Here is an 18092-nt window from a genome sequence, read left to right as displayed (position 1 = left end):
CGTAACCATTAGCTGAGATTTTACTAAGAAAGTGTTAGGTAATATAGAAAAGGTGTAGCGGAAGAATTTTAATTTAATTTAAAATTCTTCCGTCGCAAAGTATTAGGTCAAATAAAGAACAATAGGCTTTCGACAAATGACGCGGTGGTCTAGTGGTTAAGACCTTGGTCTGTCAATCCTAAGACCAATGTTTCAAGTCCTGGTAATGCAAAGAAAATTAACCTTAGAAATTTCGGTATGATTTGAAAGCTTAAAAAAGTTAGGACTTTCAGTCTTCAAAAGTGCTTGTAAATTTGAAAGAAATTGGAAATAAAAAAAAATTGAGAAACCTTTGAAAAATTTTCGGTTCATAAAAGTACGTGAAATTGATGAAAATACGCAAGTCAAAAAATGTTTAAAAACATGTGTCTCCTAAAAAGGTTGAAAATTAAAACATGTCCGACTAACAACTTTAAAAAAAGTTTAAAAATTTCCCGTCTTTAATGCTAATGTTTACTTACCTTAATAATTTTTTTCACGAAAATTTGCCAGGGTGATTTTCTCGAGACTGAAAAAATTTACTTTTTTTCACTTTTTGGAAATTCTCTTAGATTTTTTTTTTGACGAAGAAGTATTTTGTCTTGGGCTACCTGTGTTGGTCTTGGGCTACCTGTGTCAGGACCAACACAGGTAGCCCAAGACAAAATACTTCTTTGTCAAAAAAAAAATCTAAGAGAATAGAAAAAAAATTAGAGAAAAAAAATAAAAAAAAAAAACTAGATAAAAAGAAAAAACTAAAAAAAAAACTAGAGAAAAACTAACTAGAAAAATAGAAAAAAAAACTAGAGAAAAAAACTAGATAAAAAGAAGAAAAAAATAGAAAATAAACTAGAGAAATAGAAGAAAAAAATAGAAAATAAACTAAAGACCACAAGACAAAAATCAAGTTTCTTCTTAAACTTTTCAAAAGACATTTAGAAAATACTTAGAGAAAAACATTAAGTAGAAAAATAGAAAAAAAACCTCGAGAAATAGAAGAAAAAACCAGAGAAAAAAACTAACTAGAAAAACTAGAGAAAAAAACTAGAGAAAAACATTAAGAAAAAACTAGAGAAAAAAACAAAGTAGAAAAAAAACTCGAGAAATAGAAGAAAAAACCAGAGAAAAGAAAACTAACTAGAAAAACTTGAGAAAAAAACTAGAGAAAAAAAAACTAGAGAATAAAAGACAAGAGAAAATAGAAAAAAACTAGAGAAATAGAAGAAAAATAGAGAAAAAAAACTAGAGAAATAGAAGAAAATACTAACAGGTTTAAATTAGAAAAACTACTAAAAAATACTAAGAGGTTTAATTTAGAATTGTCAAGTCACACAGAAAGAACTTGCAAAATAAAAACACTAACACCATCAGACGAAAAAGGTTTATTTCTTAAACTTTACAAAGAAAAAAGGTTTATAAATCCAAGTTTTGAAAATTGTCACATAATTTATCACACTTCACACTAAAAAATATTAATTAATGAATTTGGGTGCCTTTCAACTTTCTTCAACACTAAAGAAAAAAAGAATTTCATCAAAAAAATAATAAGAGAAAATATATTTAGAAAAAATACTAATACAGTGGTCCCTCGCTAACTCGAAATCCCAAGGGGAAAGAAAAATTGTTCGAGTTACCGGGGGTTCGAGTTAACCGGAGTTGGTGTCAGATTACGTTTATTATATAAGTAATACAATAAGATATAAAATCCAATCGAATCATTCTTTAAGGAATACGAGGCCTCTCAATATGAATGGTCAGCGAGAGTGAACGACGTTTTAAAATTAAAAAGATCGAAAGAATACAAAAGGAACTAAAAAAGTTAGATCAATAACGACCGTAGCACCACACAAAACTTTTAAAATTTATAAGCATTTATATACAATTATACACTGATTAACTTGTTGTTATTTTGATAGTTTCCAGTTGTCAAAATTCTATCTTCTCACATTTTAAAGTTTGCTGATCTATGATTCGAAACCAAAGTTCGAGTTAACGGGATATATTTGACCAAGGGGAAACAAAATTTGTTCGAATTAGCGAGGAGTTCGAGTTAAGCGAGTTCGAGTTAAGCGGAGTAAATTACTATAAAAAACACTATCAAATTCAAGGGGAATTGGATTTAGTTCGAGTTAGCGAGGAGTTCGAGTTAGCGGGGGACTACTGTACTAAGAAGAAATTAAAGAGAAAAGAAGTATGAGAAAAAGCCAAAAGCAACTGCCAAAATATTTTCAATTGTGAAAAGCACAGGGAAAAACATGCAAAATCAAAACACCAACACCACCAGACAAAAAAGGTTTACTTCTTAAACTTTAAAAAGAAAAATTTCTCTTTATAAATCCAAGTTTTGAAAATTGTCACATAATTGATCACATTTCACACATGTTATCACACACTAAAATATATTAATTAATGAATCTAGGATAGGGCTAAAATAATTCAGGTTCTTCTGGGGTGCCTTTCAACTTCATTCATTCTAAAGAGAAAAAGCATTTCATCAATCCTTTTAGGCAAAAAGTTTGTATTTTCAACCTGACATCATTATTAAAAGATATTACTCATTATCTTACTTTAGTCATCTTTCATGGATAGACAATACATTCATGAATGCATTCTGTTTTATGCCAATCATATTTTTGCCATTTTCAATAAAAAGAATGTGTCACATGCATATATTCAACCCAGACATATGTCACTATTTAATTTGAACACAGAAAAACTGGGTACCACCCTTCTGAGTACTACAGAATATAAATCACACGGAAATCAGAAAAATTTCTCCCAAGTTTAAAATAGTAATTGCTGGTCTTTTTCGTGGATATTAATTGTAAGACAGGAATTTTAGTAATTAGCGAGACTGGTTCACCTGTTATAGCATTAAGTTTCATCATTGGTTTCACACATGGTGACCATAGAAGCAAATTACAATTTCATTGTTGTCATCTCAACAATGTAGTGGCTTTTTAAAATCAAATGCTGACCAACCATGACAAAATCAAATTACCTCAGTGCAGATATCTTGCTCACTTTCCAATCAATGTACATTTGACAGTAAAGTTCATATCCACAGCAGCTCATGTGGCTGGTTGCACTCTTGACCAAGGAAAATCTTGAATATATAAAGAAGACATTATTAATACAAAATTTCATTTTCAACTATCTTAATTATTGTTTAGTTTTTCGTCAGGTATTCTATGGTTACTTCATCCCTCTATATATAACTATGGTTGCTATATTTATTCAAAGACCAGCACAGGAATTTATTACTGGTGACACATAGTGAGTATAGAAGCAAAGTTCACTTAGTAATCTTAACAAAATTGTGACTGCCTGACGATTTTCATGAGAAAGATCCTAGTTGCAGCAAATTCCCCCTTATAATAAATAACAAAATATATATCCGGGCAGTTGATATGTATTACAAAGTCACTACAAGAATTTCAGCTGCAAGGCTAATATAAATTTTGAAGGAACAATCAAATTACCTCTGTGCAGAAATCTTGTTCATTTCCAATGTTCATCTGACAGTAAAGTTCATATCCACAGCTCATGTTGCACTTTTGACCAAGGAAAATCTTGAATATATAAAGAAGACATTATTAATACAAAATTCCATTTTCAACTATCTTAATTATTGTCTAGTTCTTTGTCAGGTATTCTATGGTCACTTCATCCCTCTATATATAAGTATGGCTGCTATATTTATTCAAAGACCAGCAGAGGAATTTATTACTGGTGACATGTAGTGAGCAAAGTTCACTTAGTAACCTTAACAAAATTGTGACTGCCTGACGATTTTCATGAAAAAGATCCTAGTTGCAGCAAATTCCCCCTTATACTAAATAACAAAATATATATCCGGGCAGTTGATATGTACTAAAAGGTCACTACAAGAATTTCAGCTGCAAGGCTAATATAACTTTTGAAGGAACAATCAAATTACCTCTGTGCAGAAATCTTGTTCACTCCCAATGTTCATCTGACAGTAAAGTTCATATCCACAGTTCATGTTGCACTCTTGACCAAGAAAAATCTTGAATATAAAAAGACATTATTAATATAAAATTCCATTTTCAACTATCTTAATTACTGTCTAGTTTTTGGTCAGGTAATCTATGGTTACTTCATCCTTCTATATATAACTATGGTTGCTATATTTATTTCAAGACCACCACAGGAATTTATTACTGGTGACACATAGTGAGTATAGAAGCAAAGTTCACTTAGTAATCTTAACCAAATTGTGACCGCACTGACGATTTTCATGAAAAAGATCCTAGTTGCAGCAAATTCCCTCTTATACTATTGAAATAACAAAATATATACCCAGGCAGTTGATATGTATTACAAGGTAGTGACAAGAATTTCAGCTGCAAGGCTAATATAAATTTAGAAAAAACAATCGAATTACCTCTGTGCAGAAATCTTGTTCACTTCCAATGTTGACCAAGGAAAATCTTTAATATAATAAGACATTATTAATATAAAATTGCATTTTCAACTACCTTAATTATTGTCTAGTTTTAGCAGAAGGCACACAAACAGTAAAGTAAAATACTTAACTTTGACCAGACAGCACAACAATCTTGCTCAGAAAGGTCCGCGAACGGTCCACGTGTATAGTTTTCTTCGGCATCGCCATTTTGAATTCGGCCGGGCGAGTCTTGAACTGATTTCTATTTCAACTGTTCTCTTGACGTTCGTCTTGATAACTAGCTGTTGAGATAAACGTTAATGACAAAATCTTCAGTTCTGCTTCAGTCTATGGGTGCGGAAATTGCTCATGACATAAATTTTCAGTAAAAATTATCATCATTGCAGGCAAAATTAAGCTCGAAACTTTAGATAACCTTGTACGAAGAATATTTCATATTGTATATGTTTTTTTGTTATTTCTGGCCGACAATTAGCAGAAGGCACACAAACATCAAAGTAAAATACTTAACTTTGACCAGACAGCACAACAATCTTGCTCAGAAAGGTCCGCGAACGGTCCACGTGTATGGGATCGCCATTTTGAATTCGGCGGCCGGGCGAGTCTTGAACTGATTTCTATTTTTTATTTCAACTGTTCTCTTGACGTTCGTCTTGATAACTAGCTGTTGAGATAAACGTTAATGACAAAATGTTCAGTTCTGCTTCAGTCTATAGGTGCGGAAGTTGCTCATGACATAAATTTTCAGTAAAAATTATCATCATTGCAGGCAGAATTAAGCTCGAAACTTTAGATAACCTTGTACGCAGAATATTTCATATTGTATATGGCTTTTTGTCATTTCTGGCCAACAATTAGCCGAAGGCAAACAAACATCAAAGTAAAATACTTAACTTTGACCAGACAGCACAACAATCTTGCTCAGAAAGGTCCGCGAACGGTCCACGTGGATGGTTTTCTTTGGCATCGCCATTTTGAATTTGGCCGGGCGAGTCTTCACGTTCATCTTGACAACTAGCTGTTCAGATAAACCTATATACAACGAAAAAAAAGGGTTCGGCTCAGCTACACTGTACTCCTTAAGGAAGGCCTACGGCCTTCCCGTAGATTAGTGTAAAGGCCTACAGTGGGAACTAGTCAACTAGCAGCGTGCGGGGGACCAAAACGCTCTAGGCAAACGGTCCCCCTACTGGGGTCGGACAAAGCAACCGCAGATTACGCATATAATCGCCGGAACCCACCTTTTAGTCAACGGCGAACTCCTTCTTCCTCGAACAATCTTCAATCTTGCTGAGCTTCGATCTTGCTGTCCACCTTCGATCGCCACCAATCTAAAGAAATTTTTTTTTAACGTTGAGATTATTTTTATAGGCAATAATTACCATGTGATCATAGCAGATCACGTGGTATGATAATGTACGACAACATGCCGATCAACTCTGAACATCATCGTGAGCGATGTTACTGTAAACGAATCACTAAAAGCCTAGAATAAAGATGTCCACATAAAACAAGGTACATTTATCTGTAAGACTATATGGCATTCACTGTTAACAGCTGGGTTGGCAGGGTAGTCTATAATTGCTCCACAGTTAGCCACGAGGCTGTTAATAAACAGCCTCATAGCTAACTGTTTCATATAGCAAGTTTACTTACGACTTGTAGTGAAGTAATCCCATTGTAATCAAGTAATCTCTTTCTTCTCAACATCCTTATCCTTCACTTTTATTTGATTCAATCTTTATATTAATAGGAACATTGCTTGGGGCAATGAAATTTGGAGATGTTATTCCTTGGGATGGAGATGCTGACATATCTAATATCCACATTGAAAAATTCAATCCGTCTGTTCAAAAATTCTGAGAAAAACTGAGTGTTTTATTAATGAAAACTAAGGATACCACATGAAACCATTATCCACTTTTGTCAAACAGCAAAACATCTGTGAAAATTGCTTCTATGATAATGCAAACTCCAACAAAATTGTTAAAGCGAAGTACATGCGTGTCGAGTACTGTAGCTCAATGTGGTTATTGTGGGATTATTACTTGCTCACTAGTCACTACGACTGCGCCAGCGTTTCTTTGTACTAAATTAATTCCACTTTTATGACAAGATATTCAGCTCCGGGTTCGTGGCTCCGGGTTCGCGAACCCGGAGCTGGCTCCGGATTCGAGCGAACCCGGAGCTGGAGTGGCTAGTTTTCATACAAACCGATGTGGCCGCTTCGCTTTTGATGGGAATCGAAAAATTTAAAAAGGCCATTTTTCTTTGTTATATTATCAAGAACATGGCCTAAAATGAGAGTTTTTTTTATTTACTTTGCTCGCAATAGCTCCGTGAAAATGGCCATTTTTTTCGCAAAGTTGACTGGTCAGCGGCACGGGAGACCGCCAGGCTTTATAAAAGTTCGATTTACTAGCTTTACGACGAGTTTTTGTAAAAACTAAAAGATAGCCATTCGAGAGAAAGCTTATGAGAATATCCTTATAGTTCTAACCTTCTTCTAGCTTGCGAAACCACGACAGGCAACTTCTGTAAAGTCTAGCTGTCTGATTTAAACCACGCACCCGTGGCATAAATTTAATCCCTTCGGAAAGGCAACTAACCCGGTTTCTGCAGATTTTCGTTTTTCCACATTGGTTTATTGAACTGTAAATGTCATATCATCAATGCTAACAATTATTCGAATACTCTAAGCAAAAAAAGATCTCTTCTACCTGTAATATGCTACGGAAACAACACCGTCAAACAAGTGTACACAAAGCGACTCAAATCGACAAACGGCCATTGCATGCTAAGTACGCTTTTCATCGCCGAGATTTTTTCGCTGATTTCTTCGCTAATTCGACTTTAAATAAAATTCTAAAAGATGGCCATTTGAGATATACATTCATACTCTTCCACCACAAAGATTTGAGGTTCTAGGATTCGTATCCAGTGAGCACAACTCCTGAGAGTACATGCCGTCAGAATTCTGTCACGACCCGACATCATTAACATTACAACCTGATGGACACAACCGCCATGTTTAGAGCAAATTCACGCTTTAGCGGACAACGCTGGTAAACCATAAACCCCATATTATTATTGTTAGCCATCATTCGAATGCTTTACGCTAAAAATATCTTTACTTCTCTTACTACACGGCGCAAACAGCATCGCTAAACGATGGTCTTAAAAACGGCTCAAGTTCTCAAACGTCAGAAATATGTCAAATAAGCTGAACATCACTCGGATTGTTTCGAAAATTTCGTCGCTGTTTCGACTTCATATAAAATTCTAAAAGATGGCCATTTGAGATTTATATTCATACTACACCATGAAAGTTTTATAGGGCTTCGGGATTCATATTCAGCGCCAACAACTCACGAGAATACAAATTTTGTTGACAACAAACTCTCGGGCGATGATAATTAACATTGTCATTGTTTTGATCTCAGGGAAAACCCATCAGGAAGATCGGGTGATTATTTAATTCTGTACTCGGGTAGTAGACGTTTTTACTTTACCACTTAAGCTTAGACCTTTAAACTGATTATCACTAACCTTTCTTGAACGCGGTTTTCTCTCTGTGATTGCTGTTTTCATGCTCATAACCGGCAAGCGTTCCAAGTTTTTATGTTTAGATAGAAGCACTCGTATGATCGTATTAGAATGAATCTGACCAATACAAATAAATCGGATTTTTTCGATGTTTAAAATCAAATTTAAAAATTATTAAACGCAAAAGCACGCGGTTAAAAACGTCTACTACTCGAGTACAGAATTAAATAATCACCCGATCTTCCTGATGGGTTTTCCCTGAGATCAAAACAATGACAACGTTAATTATCATCGCCCGAGAGTTTGTTGTCAACAAAATTTGTATTCTCGTGAGTTTTGGCGCTGAATATGAATCCCGAAGCCCTATAAAACTTTCATGGTGTAGTATGAATATAAATCTCAAATGGCCATCTTTTAGAATTTTATATGAAGTCGAAACAGCGACGAAATTTTCGAAACAATCCGAGTGATGTTCAGCTTATTTGACATATTTCTGACGTTTGAGAACTTGAGCCGTTTTTAAGACCATGGTTTAGCGATGCTGTTTGCGCCGTGTAGTAAGAGAAGTAAAGATATTTTTAGCGTAAAGCATTCGAATGATGGCTAACAATAATAATATGGGGTTTATGGTTTACCAGCGTTGTCCGCTAAAGCGTGAATTTGCTCTAAACACGGCGGTTGTGTCCATCAGGTTGTAATGTTAATGATGTCGGGTCGTGACAGAATTCTGACGGCATGTACTTCAGGAGTTGTGCTCACTGGATACGAATCCTAGAACCTCAAATCTTTGTGGTGGAAGAGTATGAATGTATATCTCAAATGGCCATCTTTTAGAATTTTATTTAAAGTCGAATTAGCGAAGAAATCAGCGAAAAAATCTCGGCGATGAAAAGCGTACTTAACATGCAATGGCCGTTTGTCGATTTGAGCCGCTTTGTGTACACTTGTTTGACGGTGTTGTTTCCGTAGCATATTACAGGTAGAAGAGATCTTTTTTTGCTTAGAGTATTCGAATAATTGTTAGCATTGATGATATGACATTTACAGTTCAATAAACCAATGTGGAAAAACGAAAATTTGCAGAAACCGGGTTAGTTGCCTTTCCGAAGGGATTAAATTTATGCCACGGGTGCGTGGTTTAAATCAGACAGCTAGACTTTACAGAAGTTGCCTGTCGTGGTTTCGCAAGCTAGAAGAAGGTTAGAACTATAAGGATATTCTCATAAGCTTTCTCTCGAATGGCCATCTTTTAGTTTTTACAAAAACTCGTCGTAAAGCTAGTAAATCGAACTTTTATAAAGCCTGGCGGTCTCCCGTGCCGCTGACCAGTCAACTTTGCGAAAAAAATGGCCATTTTCACGGAGCTATTGCGAGCAAAGTAAATAAAATAAAACTCTCATTTTAGGCCATGTTCTTGATAATATAACAAAGAAAAATGGCCTTTTTAAATTTTTCGATTCCCATCAAAAGCGAAGCGGCCACATCGGTTTGTATGAAAACTAGCCACTCCAGCTCCGGGTTCGCTCGAATCCGGAGCCAGCTCCGGGTTCGCGAACCCGGAGCCACGAACCCGGAGCTGAATATCTTGTCATTCCACTTTTTATATTGTTTATAATGTCATTAATATCATTATATATGGACGAACAAAATAAGCGCGACACGGGAGTATCACGTGCAAGTCAAAGTCTGGGCCGCCCATGACTTCGCGCATGAAACCTGCGGTAAACAGCTTCTTCCTCACCAAAATATGAATTTCAGACGAATTTACACTTCTTTAAGACGCTATCTATTGCGATACACTTGGCGCCAAATAACTAAACTTATTTGCTTCATATTTTTTCTGACCATTATTTTGTTACATTTTGTGTTATTACCCGCCGTGACAGGGGCATACAACGACGATTGTTACCTAACCGACAACAAATTAAACAATCTTCGTCATATGATACTTACATCTGCAAAACTGATGGAAAAATATAAAATGACCTATTGGCTAGATTTTGGTAAGCCAACATATTAATGTACATTAATTATCAGCCAGGTAATATTCTGTAATGTATACCTGATTGCAATGTAAACAATGATACAATTATAGAATACCCTGCCAATTATGCATTATGTTAAATCTCTGTTAGAGGATCAATTTTAGAGTATAGAATTGCCCCGTTCTTTAAAAAAAGTGTTTATTCTTGTTCTCTGGAGGTCCAATTCATGCATTAAGAAACATAAAACAAGGTACATTTATCTGTAAGACTATATGGCATTCACTGTTAACAGCTGGGTTGGCAGGGTAGTCTATAATTGCTCCACAGTTAGCCACGAGGCTGTTAATAAACAGCCTCATAGCTAACTGTTTCATATAGCAAGTTTACTTACGACTTGTAGTGAAGTAATCCCATTGTAATCAAGTAATCTCTTTCTTCCCAACATCCTTATCCTTCACTTTAAATTGATTCAATCTTTATATTAATAGGAACATTGCTTGGGGCAGTGAAATTTGGAGATGTTATTCCTTGGGATGGAGATGCTGACATATCTAATATCTACATTGAAAAATTCAATCCGTCTGACATGAACAAAGAATTTGCAACCTACGGTATCCATAGAAACAGTTTGGTTGCGCTAGTTAACCACACACAACTGGACTATTATAGGTGGACTGTGCATGATGGTATATTTAATGGTATTAAACAAAAGGTACTCAAGAAGTATTACCTAAAATGGATTACAGATAATGATAATATTTTTGTAAAGTTGGAGCACAGTCGTGAAACTGTACCTTTGGCATGGGTGGTGCCAACAAAGACAATAGACTTTCTTGGTATCCCTGTTGCAGTTCCAGGGCAATATGAGAGAATGCTTGATGCTCGGTACCCTATGACCTACCGGTACAACATATATACACCGTACAAGTGGAAATGCTGGTTACCCTGTTGGTTAACTGGTGAAAAATCTTGTAAGCGTTATTTCGCCAAAAAATCAAAACAAAACGCAAAACACGCTTTTCACTAATTTTTCTATTTGTATACATTTGTAAATTAATTTTCTATTCATGAATTTGTATAAAATTATTCTGGTTATAATCTACAATAACAATAAGAAATATTGTTACTATCATGGATGGAACGACCTACATCAGCAATCATTATCACAATGTGTAAAACAGTTGGTGAAACTCGTCACCTAATCCCTACTTCCCTTGTACTTTCAAGTCCACCACACCTGACTTAATATGTTCACACATTGCTTGTTCAAAACCCTGGGAGCCTAACACTAAAAGCTGCAATAGAACTTTTATCTTCTAAAATTTTGAGAGAAACTATTGAAACATGCTAGGAGCCAATTGTACAAATACTGGTTTTTCCATCACTCTAAAATTACCTGTGTTTTAATTGGTACAATTTGAATTGAAATTTCCTATTCTTGAAGTAGTGTTTCTCTTTATTTACTTTTGAGTCATTAATGTCAACAATCTTATTACTTTCTAATGATGAAAAAAGTACTCTCTGCTGGATAGACACATCCAGACTTCATACAACTAGCCTCAGAAGATAGACAGTATTTATCAACTTCTGTATGTTCAAAAATTCTGAGAAAAACTGAGTGTTTTATTAATGAAAACTAAGGATACCACATGAAACCATTATCCACTTTTATCAAACAGCAAAACATCTGTGAAAATTGCCTCTATGATAATGCAAACTCCAACAAAATAAATGAACCATTCTTTTTCATTATCAAGTTGTTTCCCTCGATGCAGCCACCACTGGGAAAATACATAGATTTTATATATACCGGTATATATATTTTATATTGTATATATACGGGTATATACTGTATTATATGTACTAGCTGTTCATTTCCAAATTTAATTAAAAGAAATATAACAGCAGTACTTACAAGAGCAATTTCCACAAATATATACACATATATACGTATAGTACAGTATATATACAATATAATATATATAAAAATATATTTTATATTGTATATATACTGTACTATACGTACTGTTTATTTCCAAATTTAATTAAAAAAAATATAACAGCAGTACTTACAAGAGCAATTTCCACAAGTGTTATACCTGCAAAACATTAATATACATCAATATTTCATAAAATTATTCTCAACAATGCAGCTGCAAATAATGGCAGTTGAATTTTAGCAGGTACGGTAATGGCAGTTGAATTTTAGCAGGTACGGTTTCTATTAATAAAAAGTGCACTATTATGATACACTTACAGAAAATGCTAAATCCTAACAACACATAAGAAACGTGTGTTGAAGCTCCCCGACTCAGGGATATGATAATGGTTATCTACAAAAAACAGCAGAAATTGTTAATACTAGCTACCATATTAAGACAAACTAAGACAGACTAAGACAAACCAAGACCAGTACTCATAAAAAATTATCAAGAATGTGTCTATACTAGCTTTGAATGTATGTTTTTGAGTAAATTGTATATTGTTGTTGTTGTTCTTGTTTTTGACAACCATACATGAACTACCACTGGAAACCATCCAGGCGAATGATCATTAAAACAAAAATTTCAGAATAGAATATTACTTACCGCAACCATTATTCCCACTATTCCAAAAAATATTATCTTCTTACATCTCTAAAAACCACCGCAAAACTATTGTCAGCAAATGTATAAAATCAACAGGAAAACAACACATGTACTGGCACAATTTCCACCCTCATGTCATGTGCCTCACCCCTAACCCTGACCAAATTAATTCAACTGCCCTGTTGCAAAGATATTGAGGAGACATGTAGACTGATGGGGTCCACATAATATTAGTCCTATACAATAGCCAATAGTACATGGTTCCTGTATATATATATATTATAGTAGTCTATATATGACCTCAAATCCTGGTGATTTTTATATCTCCACTTAAAAATAAACTAATGCATTTCTGAAACCTTATGAAACAACCATTTCTTCATGACTTTTTATCATTAGAAATAAACCGTCCTCTATCTCATAAAATCAAGATCAAAAATTGTATTATTCAATTTTGACCAAACAAAAAAACTTTGTATGGACGACATGCATCATGGAGCGAAAGAGATAGTCATAAAAAAAATGATGACTAATAAACTAACCGTTTTTTTCTCGTAGTAATCGTCAGGATACAAAGGCATCTGATCGTTAAAAGCGTTTACATTTTGAATATTCTCCACACCTTCTGTACTATCGTTGTCAATGTCCATGTTTACCGTCCACCCCGAAATCTCAAACCGGAACTAGAATTATGGATAGTCCCGGGGGGGGATGAACAGCAATACCCATACGCCTTGAAATCGTGAAAATACTTGAAAAAAGCTTCATTTTCCTATTTTACGCCTGATTTTCTCGCATATATGTATCGGTTATACCAACGTCGTCAATCAATCCTTTCTTGGTTGAAAATTTGCACAAAATCGTCTCGTACAAACAAAAGTTTCAAGCATATCAAGTCCTGTTGATAAACCCATCACATGACAATTTCACTAACAAAACACGTGCTTTCACCCCCCGGATTCTCTCTGGAATGCGCAAAACGCAGCCGCAAATTTCATCGCATTCTCGCGTTGTGGTCGATTAACAAAGTCCTCTTTAATAAATACAAAAGACAAAATGGATGACAATGATGGACCCTATTATGGAGGGACCAGTCCATTGAAGGTAAAAGTAAATGCACATTGCACAATGAAAGATCATGTACTGTATGCTTTGTTTGTAAAACGCGCCTTTGTAGTTCAAAAACAAATGCACCAATTATGAACGGTACCATAATATATTGTAAGCCAAATGATAATGAGAATCACGATATTGTATACGAGATTGTGTATAAAACACCTCGAGAACTACAATAATATCAAGGCGGAGCGTCTTCACCGCCTCATAAAATAACAAGTGTGCCTTAGTGGTTGCTTCCTTTATGGCTTCCTTAGTTTAATTACTTCAAGAATAGATCAATATAAATACACACGTTCAAATTCCAAATATTTGCAAGTGAATAAAAACGTACCCTGTTAGTGTTTTTTTACATTCAAGACTTCTTCAGCCCAATTGAAAGAAACTGCAATGTCTCTATGTAACCATTATACCTAATGCAATACAAATACACTAGGATTTCAACTATAGCCATCATTCATAAAACTCTTAAAATTTTCATGGTGAATTTTGCAATTTAATTCATTGATTCCCAGGTACACCATACGTGTGTATTTATTATATGCAGATATTTTTGTCCCTTAACCCGCTAGCTGCATGAGCCTTCATCAATTCCACTGATCAAGGCCGCAGTTAACAGATGTAAACCTGGATATCTAGAATCTGATGGGTGAATCCATACAAGAACAATGTAATTCGTACCGACATAACAATATTCATTTCTGCTTTAGTTGTGGCTTTTACGGATCTGGTTCTTGATTACGTTCCTTGCAGTTTCGGTGAGATCTGAATTGAAATTTCACATCACGCTACCTATGATGACTAATATATTTTTTTCTTCCAGATTGCATTTATCTTGGGTCTTGTTAAGGCTAAAGATGATCCAGTGCTATATCTACTAGTAGTCAACTTACTAGGTATAAATATGAATAATATAATTATCTAGTCGTATATTTTTATACTTGTAAAAGTATAGCAAGATAATGGCTATCATTAAACATATATTCTCCACCATTTCAAAACTTTTCATTTTTTTACTTTTTAGTGAGTGGAATAATTGGTGCAACTATTGTGAGTTCTGCAAATATTTTATTTTCAATCCTATTTAGTATTGCACTAAGGCCTACTTTGTCATATTTTGCTAACAAAAATTTATCAAAAGAAGGCTGAGACTAGAACAAACTTCACTTCCTAAAACTCAACAAATATTGTATTAATAAAGTCTATTTCTCTCCATAGGCTTGGTGGTTTCATAAGGATAAAATTGTAAGTTAATAGAAAAAATTCCTGCAAAGGTTTAATTTTACCTTCCAATGTGATTTAATACTCAGGATTCAATAAAGCACAATATGATTTTGAGGTATTGAAATAAGTCTTTAGGAAACAAAACGAAGACATGCTCTTGTCAGAATGACTGCGTCACTTGCTGGAGCATTTGAATACCTCAAAGTCATTTCATGCTACATTTGAAATAAAGAGAAAAGAGACATTTTAAGCCTTACCAGCAAAGCTTGAAAATTTTCTGCCTACCTGGTACCTTTTTTTTTGCAGAAATCGCAGAGCCTTTGCTTTGTACTTTTTGTTGGCATTTGTATTGTGTTCCAAGCGGTAGTATCTGACGTGTATCTTTATCATAATCCAAACACATCGAGTAATGGAGATGTGAACCCAGTGAATGTGAACAATGCCAGCTCAATAATAAGTCCATCAACTCCTGCACAGCTCATGGCACAAATGACAAATGCAATTCACTAATGACTTATGCAATTATTATGCCATGGCATGGCATATGAAATATGACATTCCATTTTACCAGGTTTTCACTTGAATGTGAGAATCACAAATATACCATAATTGTAGAATATGTAAGTGTCATCTGTGATGATTATATAGAAATTAGAAAAATCCAATCCCCTGTGATTTATAATTAAAGCTATTAAAATTATCAATCTTAACTGGTTGAAGCAAACTTTATTTAGTTGTCTATAATTGTGAAAATATTTTTTCATTAATTTCAAGCAATTACCAGCCCAAAATTTGATGTAATATTTAGACTATTTTTTGAAATCATTCAAAAACAAATTGATATACTCTCTAATTCAAACTGTTCAACTTATCACAAGTTTTGCCAGATTCAAACTGTTCAACTTATCAAGTTTTGCCTGGGAAGCTGCGCTGGTCTAGGAAGAAAAAGCCTTCACAAATTATCACATAAAAAATACGTTTCTCGACTTTATTTATTTGTTTACAATCAATTAAACAATATACTTCCACTAGTGCAACTAAGAAATTGTAACATCCATTAAATTCACACGTATCTGGACCCAAAACTAGCTAAACACAAGATTCCGCACAACACGACTCGATTTCTCAGGTCTTCAGAAAGAAATAAGTTTAATTAAAAAATCGCAAATTAGAGTTGCTTTGTCTTCATAGGTTCCAAATTTTCATCAAGGGTTTAGTTTTGTTCGAGGAATTGAACGGAATCGTGATGGGTTGCCAAATCATGTTTTCTGTGCTAGTGCTATACTTAAATCTTCTAAACACCAACTTTAACCTGGCCTTGCGCTGTATTATTTATTATTTAGACTTTATTCATTAACTGCTACGTAATAAAAGTTCCTCAAACCGTCTAACAATCCCAATATATATACAAGTTAATCAATATGCAAAATATCAACTAATGCTAAAATTACACTTCTTTTTTTCCCACTCATTTTCATTGATTTTCTGTTAAAAATGGCTGAAATAACCTGAATTAAATATTAATCAACTGATCCCATTTTAAGCCGTTAAGCCTAAACTTTGATTAAGATACAAGTACCAAGACTTTACCTACTTTAATTCATAGTGATACTGTTATTTTTTTTGAATGCTTTTTAGAAATATTTTGTTTCGCTTAGCTGTTCACTCAACTACTTTATTTATAACCTATCGACGCGAACCATGCAACACAGTGCGGATAAACCTCATCATTTGCCAACCGCTCAAGTTTCGCTTAAAAAAAGATAGCAAATTCGCAAAACATTTTTTGCATGAATGAAGTTTGCGTTTTATAAGTTTGCGTTTTATACAACTACATTTCTATTTGAATTTGCAATTTAGCCAATGTACAATAATAAACAGTTTGTGCTTTTTGAGACTACAGTAAGACTCCATTACCGCTTACTTATAGAGATCATCAGAACCCAAATACAAACAAACGCGAACTATAGCTTATACTAAATTACTAATCACTTTCTCCCCGTCTACTACTGCCTTGAGCCTCACTATATCGAGGTTGAGTAAGGCCGGGTTTACAAAATAATTTTTGTGATTACAGTTAGGATATTGTACCATGCACGTAAATTCTAGATTTTAAAAGCGTTGTAGCAGATATTAGGGTGAAATATAATTTTTCAATTTTTCTTAATTCAAATACTATCAAATAATTTCAAACTCTCGCGTGTGAAATATTTCAACTGTGATCACAAAAAACAGTGTAGACTGGGCCCGGGTTCTATATCAAATTAGCTATCGCCAAGGACAATAGTACAACTCTTTACAAAGCCGCTGGGAAGCTGTGTCTCGTCAGGAGCCACCCCCTACACTCCAAATTCCCACATACTCGAGAAACTCGGATGAAACTCATATATCTCAGAATTCTCATTGTCAAACATGAAATTAGATTCGCTATTTTTGGTATTTTATTTTACTTCCCAGTGGCTGGACTTGCACCATCCTTCCCTGTACAAATCTACATACACTGGCAACTGAACACTTCAGACATACGAACCGACATGAAACATAGGACGCTACCATTACATTTACCAACGTATATCTTGTATATCATGTAAAATACTATAAGTGTATTCGTATTCGCTCGCAATACGAAATAGTTTCACAAGCATTTGTAACTTAGTAAATGCGGACAACAGATCTCCTTCCACTTCCTTTCTTAAAATTTCCCTCTTAAATTCTTTTGATTATTTTACAGTTTTTCAGTTCGTATTATAGCAACTTTTTCGAAGCAGTTTCTTTTTCGAGGCATTTGCTTATTCTTCGATGCGTGTAGCTATATAACTTACGTTTCTTCTGTGTGTTATTTGTTTTTGTATATGTAAATATGTAATCGGAGGAATGCCTCGCATGGGATCTCGTGTCCCGTTTGCATTTTCTCCGTTTGAATATGTTCAATAAATTTGTTATATTAATTTCTGATTTTAGCGATCTTTTAGAAACCTTGTTTAGAAACTGTCCTGATCTATTCTGCGTTTGAATTTTTCTCTTCTTCGCAAGAAAAAGCAAAGTCAGGACACGATGAATGTCCATGTCTTTTCGTGTAAAAATGATCACTTTCATTGCGCTATCTTTCGCTTAGTTTTAGTGTTATTTTTTTTATTTTTTTTGCGCCAAAAAATGCTTAACTTCTCCCAAATAATTTTTAAT

General features: G+C 34.3%; 2 protein-coding genes and 2 long non-coding RNA genes across 8 annotated transcripts; 1 reads left to right on the top strand and 3 right to left on the bottom strand.

Moving 5' to 3' along the window:
- Positions 1-2358: 2358 nt before the first annotated feature.
- Positions 2359-4447, bottom strand: LOC114527622. 2 transcript variants are annotated; one of them, XR_003687433.1, is made up of 3 exons: positions 4427-4447; positions 3020-3124; positions 2359-2491 (listed from the first exon to the last, which is right to left on the bottom strand). It is a non-coding gene; the product is annotated as an uncharacterized LOC114527622 (long non-coding RNA). The 2 variants fall into 2 exon arrangements; XR_003687434.1 differs by lacking the exon at positions 4427-4447 and adding an exon at positions 3501-3512.
- A 996-nt stretch (positions 4448-5443) lies between these two features.
- On the bottom strand, positions 5444-6436 carry LOC114527538. 2 transcript variants are annotated; one of them, XR_003687430.1, is made up of 4 exons: positions 6352-6436; positions 6107-6189; positions 5692-5781; positions 5444-5482 (listed from the first exon to the last, which is right to left on the bottom strand). It is a non-coding gene; the product is annotated as an uncharacterized LOC114527538 (long non-coding RNA). The 2 variants fall into 2 exon arrangements; XR_003687429.1 differs by lacking the exon at positions 6352-6436 and having other exon boundaries at positions 6107-6208.
- A 3462-nt stretch (positions 6437-9898) lies between these two features.
- On the bottom strand, positions 9899-13460 carry LOC114527537. Of its 3 annotated transcripts, XM_028549228.1 has the most exons (6): positions 13112-13460; positions 12570-12617; positions 12239-12314; positions 12055-12080; positions 10467-10539; positions 9899-10433 (listed from the first exon to the last, which is right to left on the bottom strand). In XM_028549228.1, the coding sequence occupies exons 1-6, from the start codon at positions 13217-13219 to the stop codon at positions 10429-10431; spliced, it is 336 nt and encodes a 111-aa protein (XP_028405029.1). In that variant the 5' UTR covers positions 13220-13460; the 3' UTR covers positions 9899-10428. The 3 variants fall into 3 exon arrangements, with proteins under 3 accessions (XP_028405029.1, XP_028405028.1, XP_028405025.1); XM_028549227.1 differs by having other exon boundaries at positions 9899-10539; XM_028549224.1 differs by lacking the exons at positions 9899-10433; positions 10467-10539 and adding an exon at positions 11004-11762.
- An 86-nt stretch (positions 13461-13546) lies between these two features.
- On the top strand, positions 13547-15627 carry LOC114527536. Its single transcript, XM_028549223.1, has 6 exons — positions 13547-13673; positions 14396-14443; positions 14509-14581; positions 14710-14735; positions 14904-14930; positions 15216-15627. Exons 1-6 carry the CDS (start codon positions 13626-13628, stop codon positions 15417-15419), a joined length of 426 nt encoding a protein of 141 aa, XP_028405024.1. The 5' UTR covers positions 13547-13625; the 3' UTR covers positions 15420-15627.
- The last annotated feature ends 2465 nt before the right edge of the window (positions 15628-18092 follow it).

Source organism: Dendronephthya gigantea, unplaced genomic scaffold, assembly GCF_004324835.1.
Source record: "Dendronephthya gigantea isolate DGI-Jeju-01 unplaced genomic scaffold, DenGig_1.0 000045F, whole genome shotgun sequence".
Lineage (NCBI taxonomy): Eukaryota > Metazoa > Cnidaria > Anthozoa > Malacalcyonacea > Nephtheidae > Dendronephthya > Dendronephthya gigantea.
This window is presented reverse-complemented; position numbering and strand designations above follow the sequence as displayed.

Coding starts and splice junctions, on each gene's coding strand:
- LOC114527536 (XM_028549223.1), top strand. CDS start 13,626: ATGGATGACAATGATGGACCCTATTATGGAGGGACCAGTCCATTGAAG. Junction 13,674..14,395: donor GAGGGACCAGTCCATTGAAG/GTAAAAGTAAAT, acceptor TTTCTGCTTTAG/TTGTGGCTTTTACGGATCTG. Junction 14,444..14,508: donor TTACGTTCCTTGCAGTTTCG/GTGAGATCTGAA, acceptor TTTTTCTTCCAG/ATTGCATTTATCTTGGGTCT.
- LOC114527537 (XM_028549224.1), bottom strand. CDS start 13,219: ATGGACATTGACAACGATAGTACAGAAGGTGTGGAGAATATTCAAAAT. Junction 12,315..12,569: donor TAGTGGGAATAATGGTTGCG/GTAAGTAATATT, acceptor TGTTTTTTGTAG/ATAACCATTATCATATCCCT. Junction 11,763..12,054: donor CACTTGTGGAAATTGCTCTT/GTAAGTACTGCT, acceptor GTATTTTCCCAG/TGGTGGCTGCATCGAGGGAA.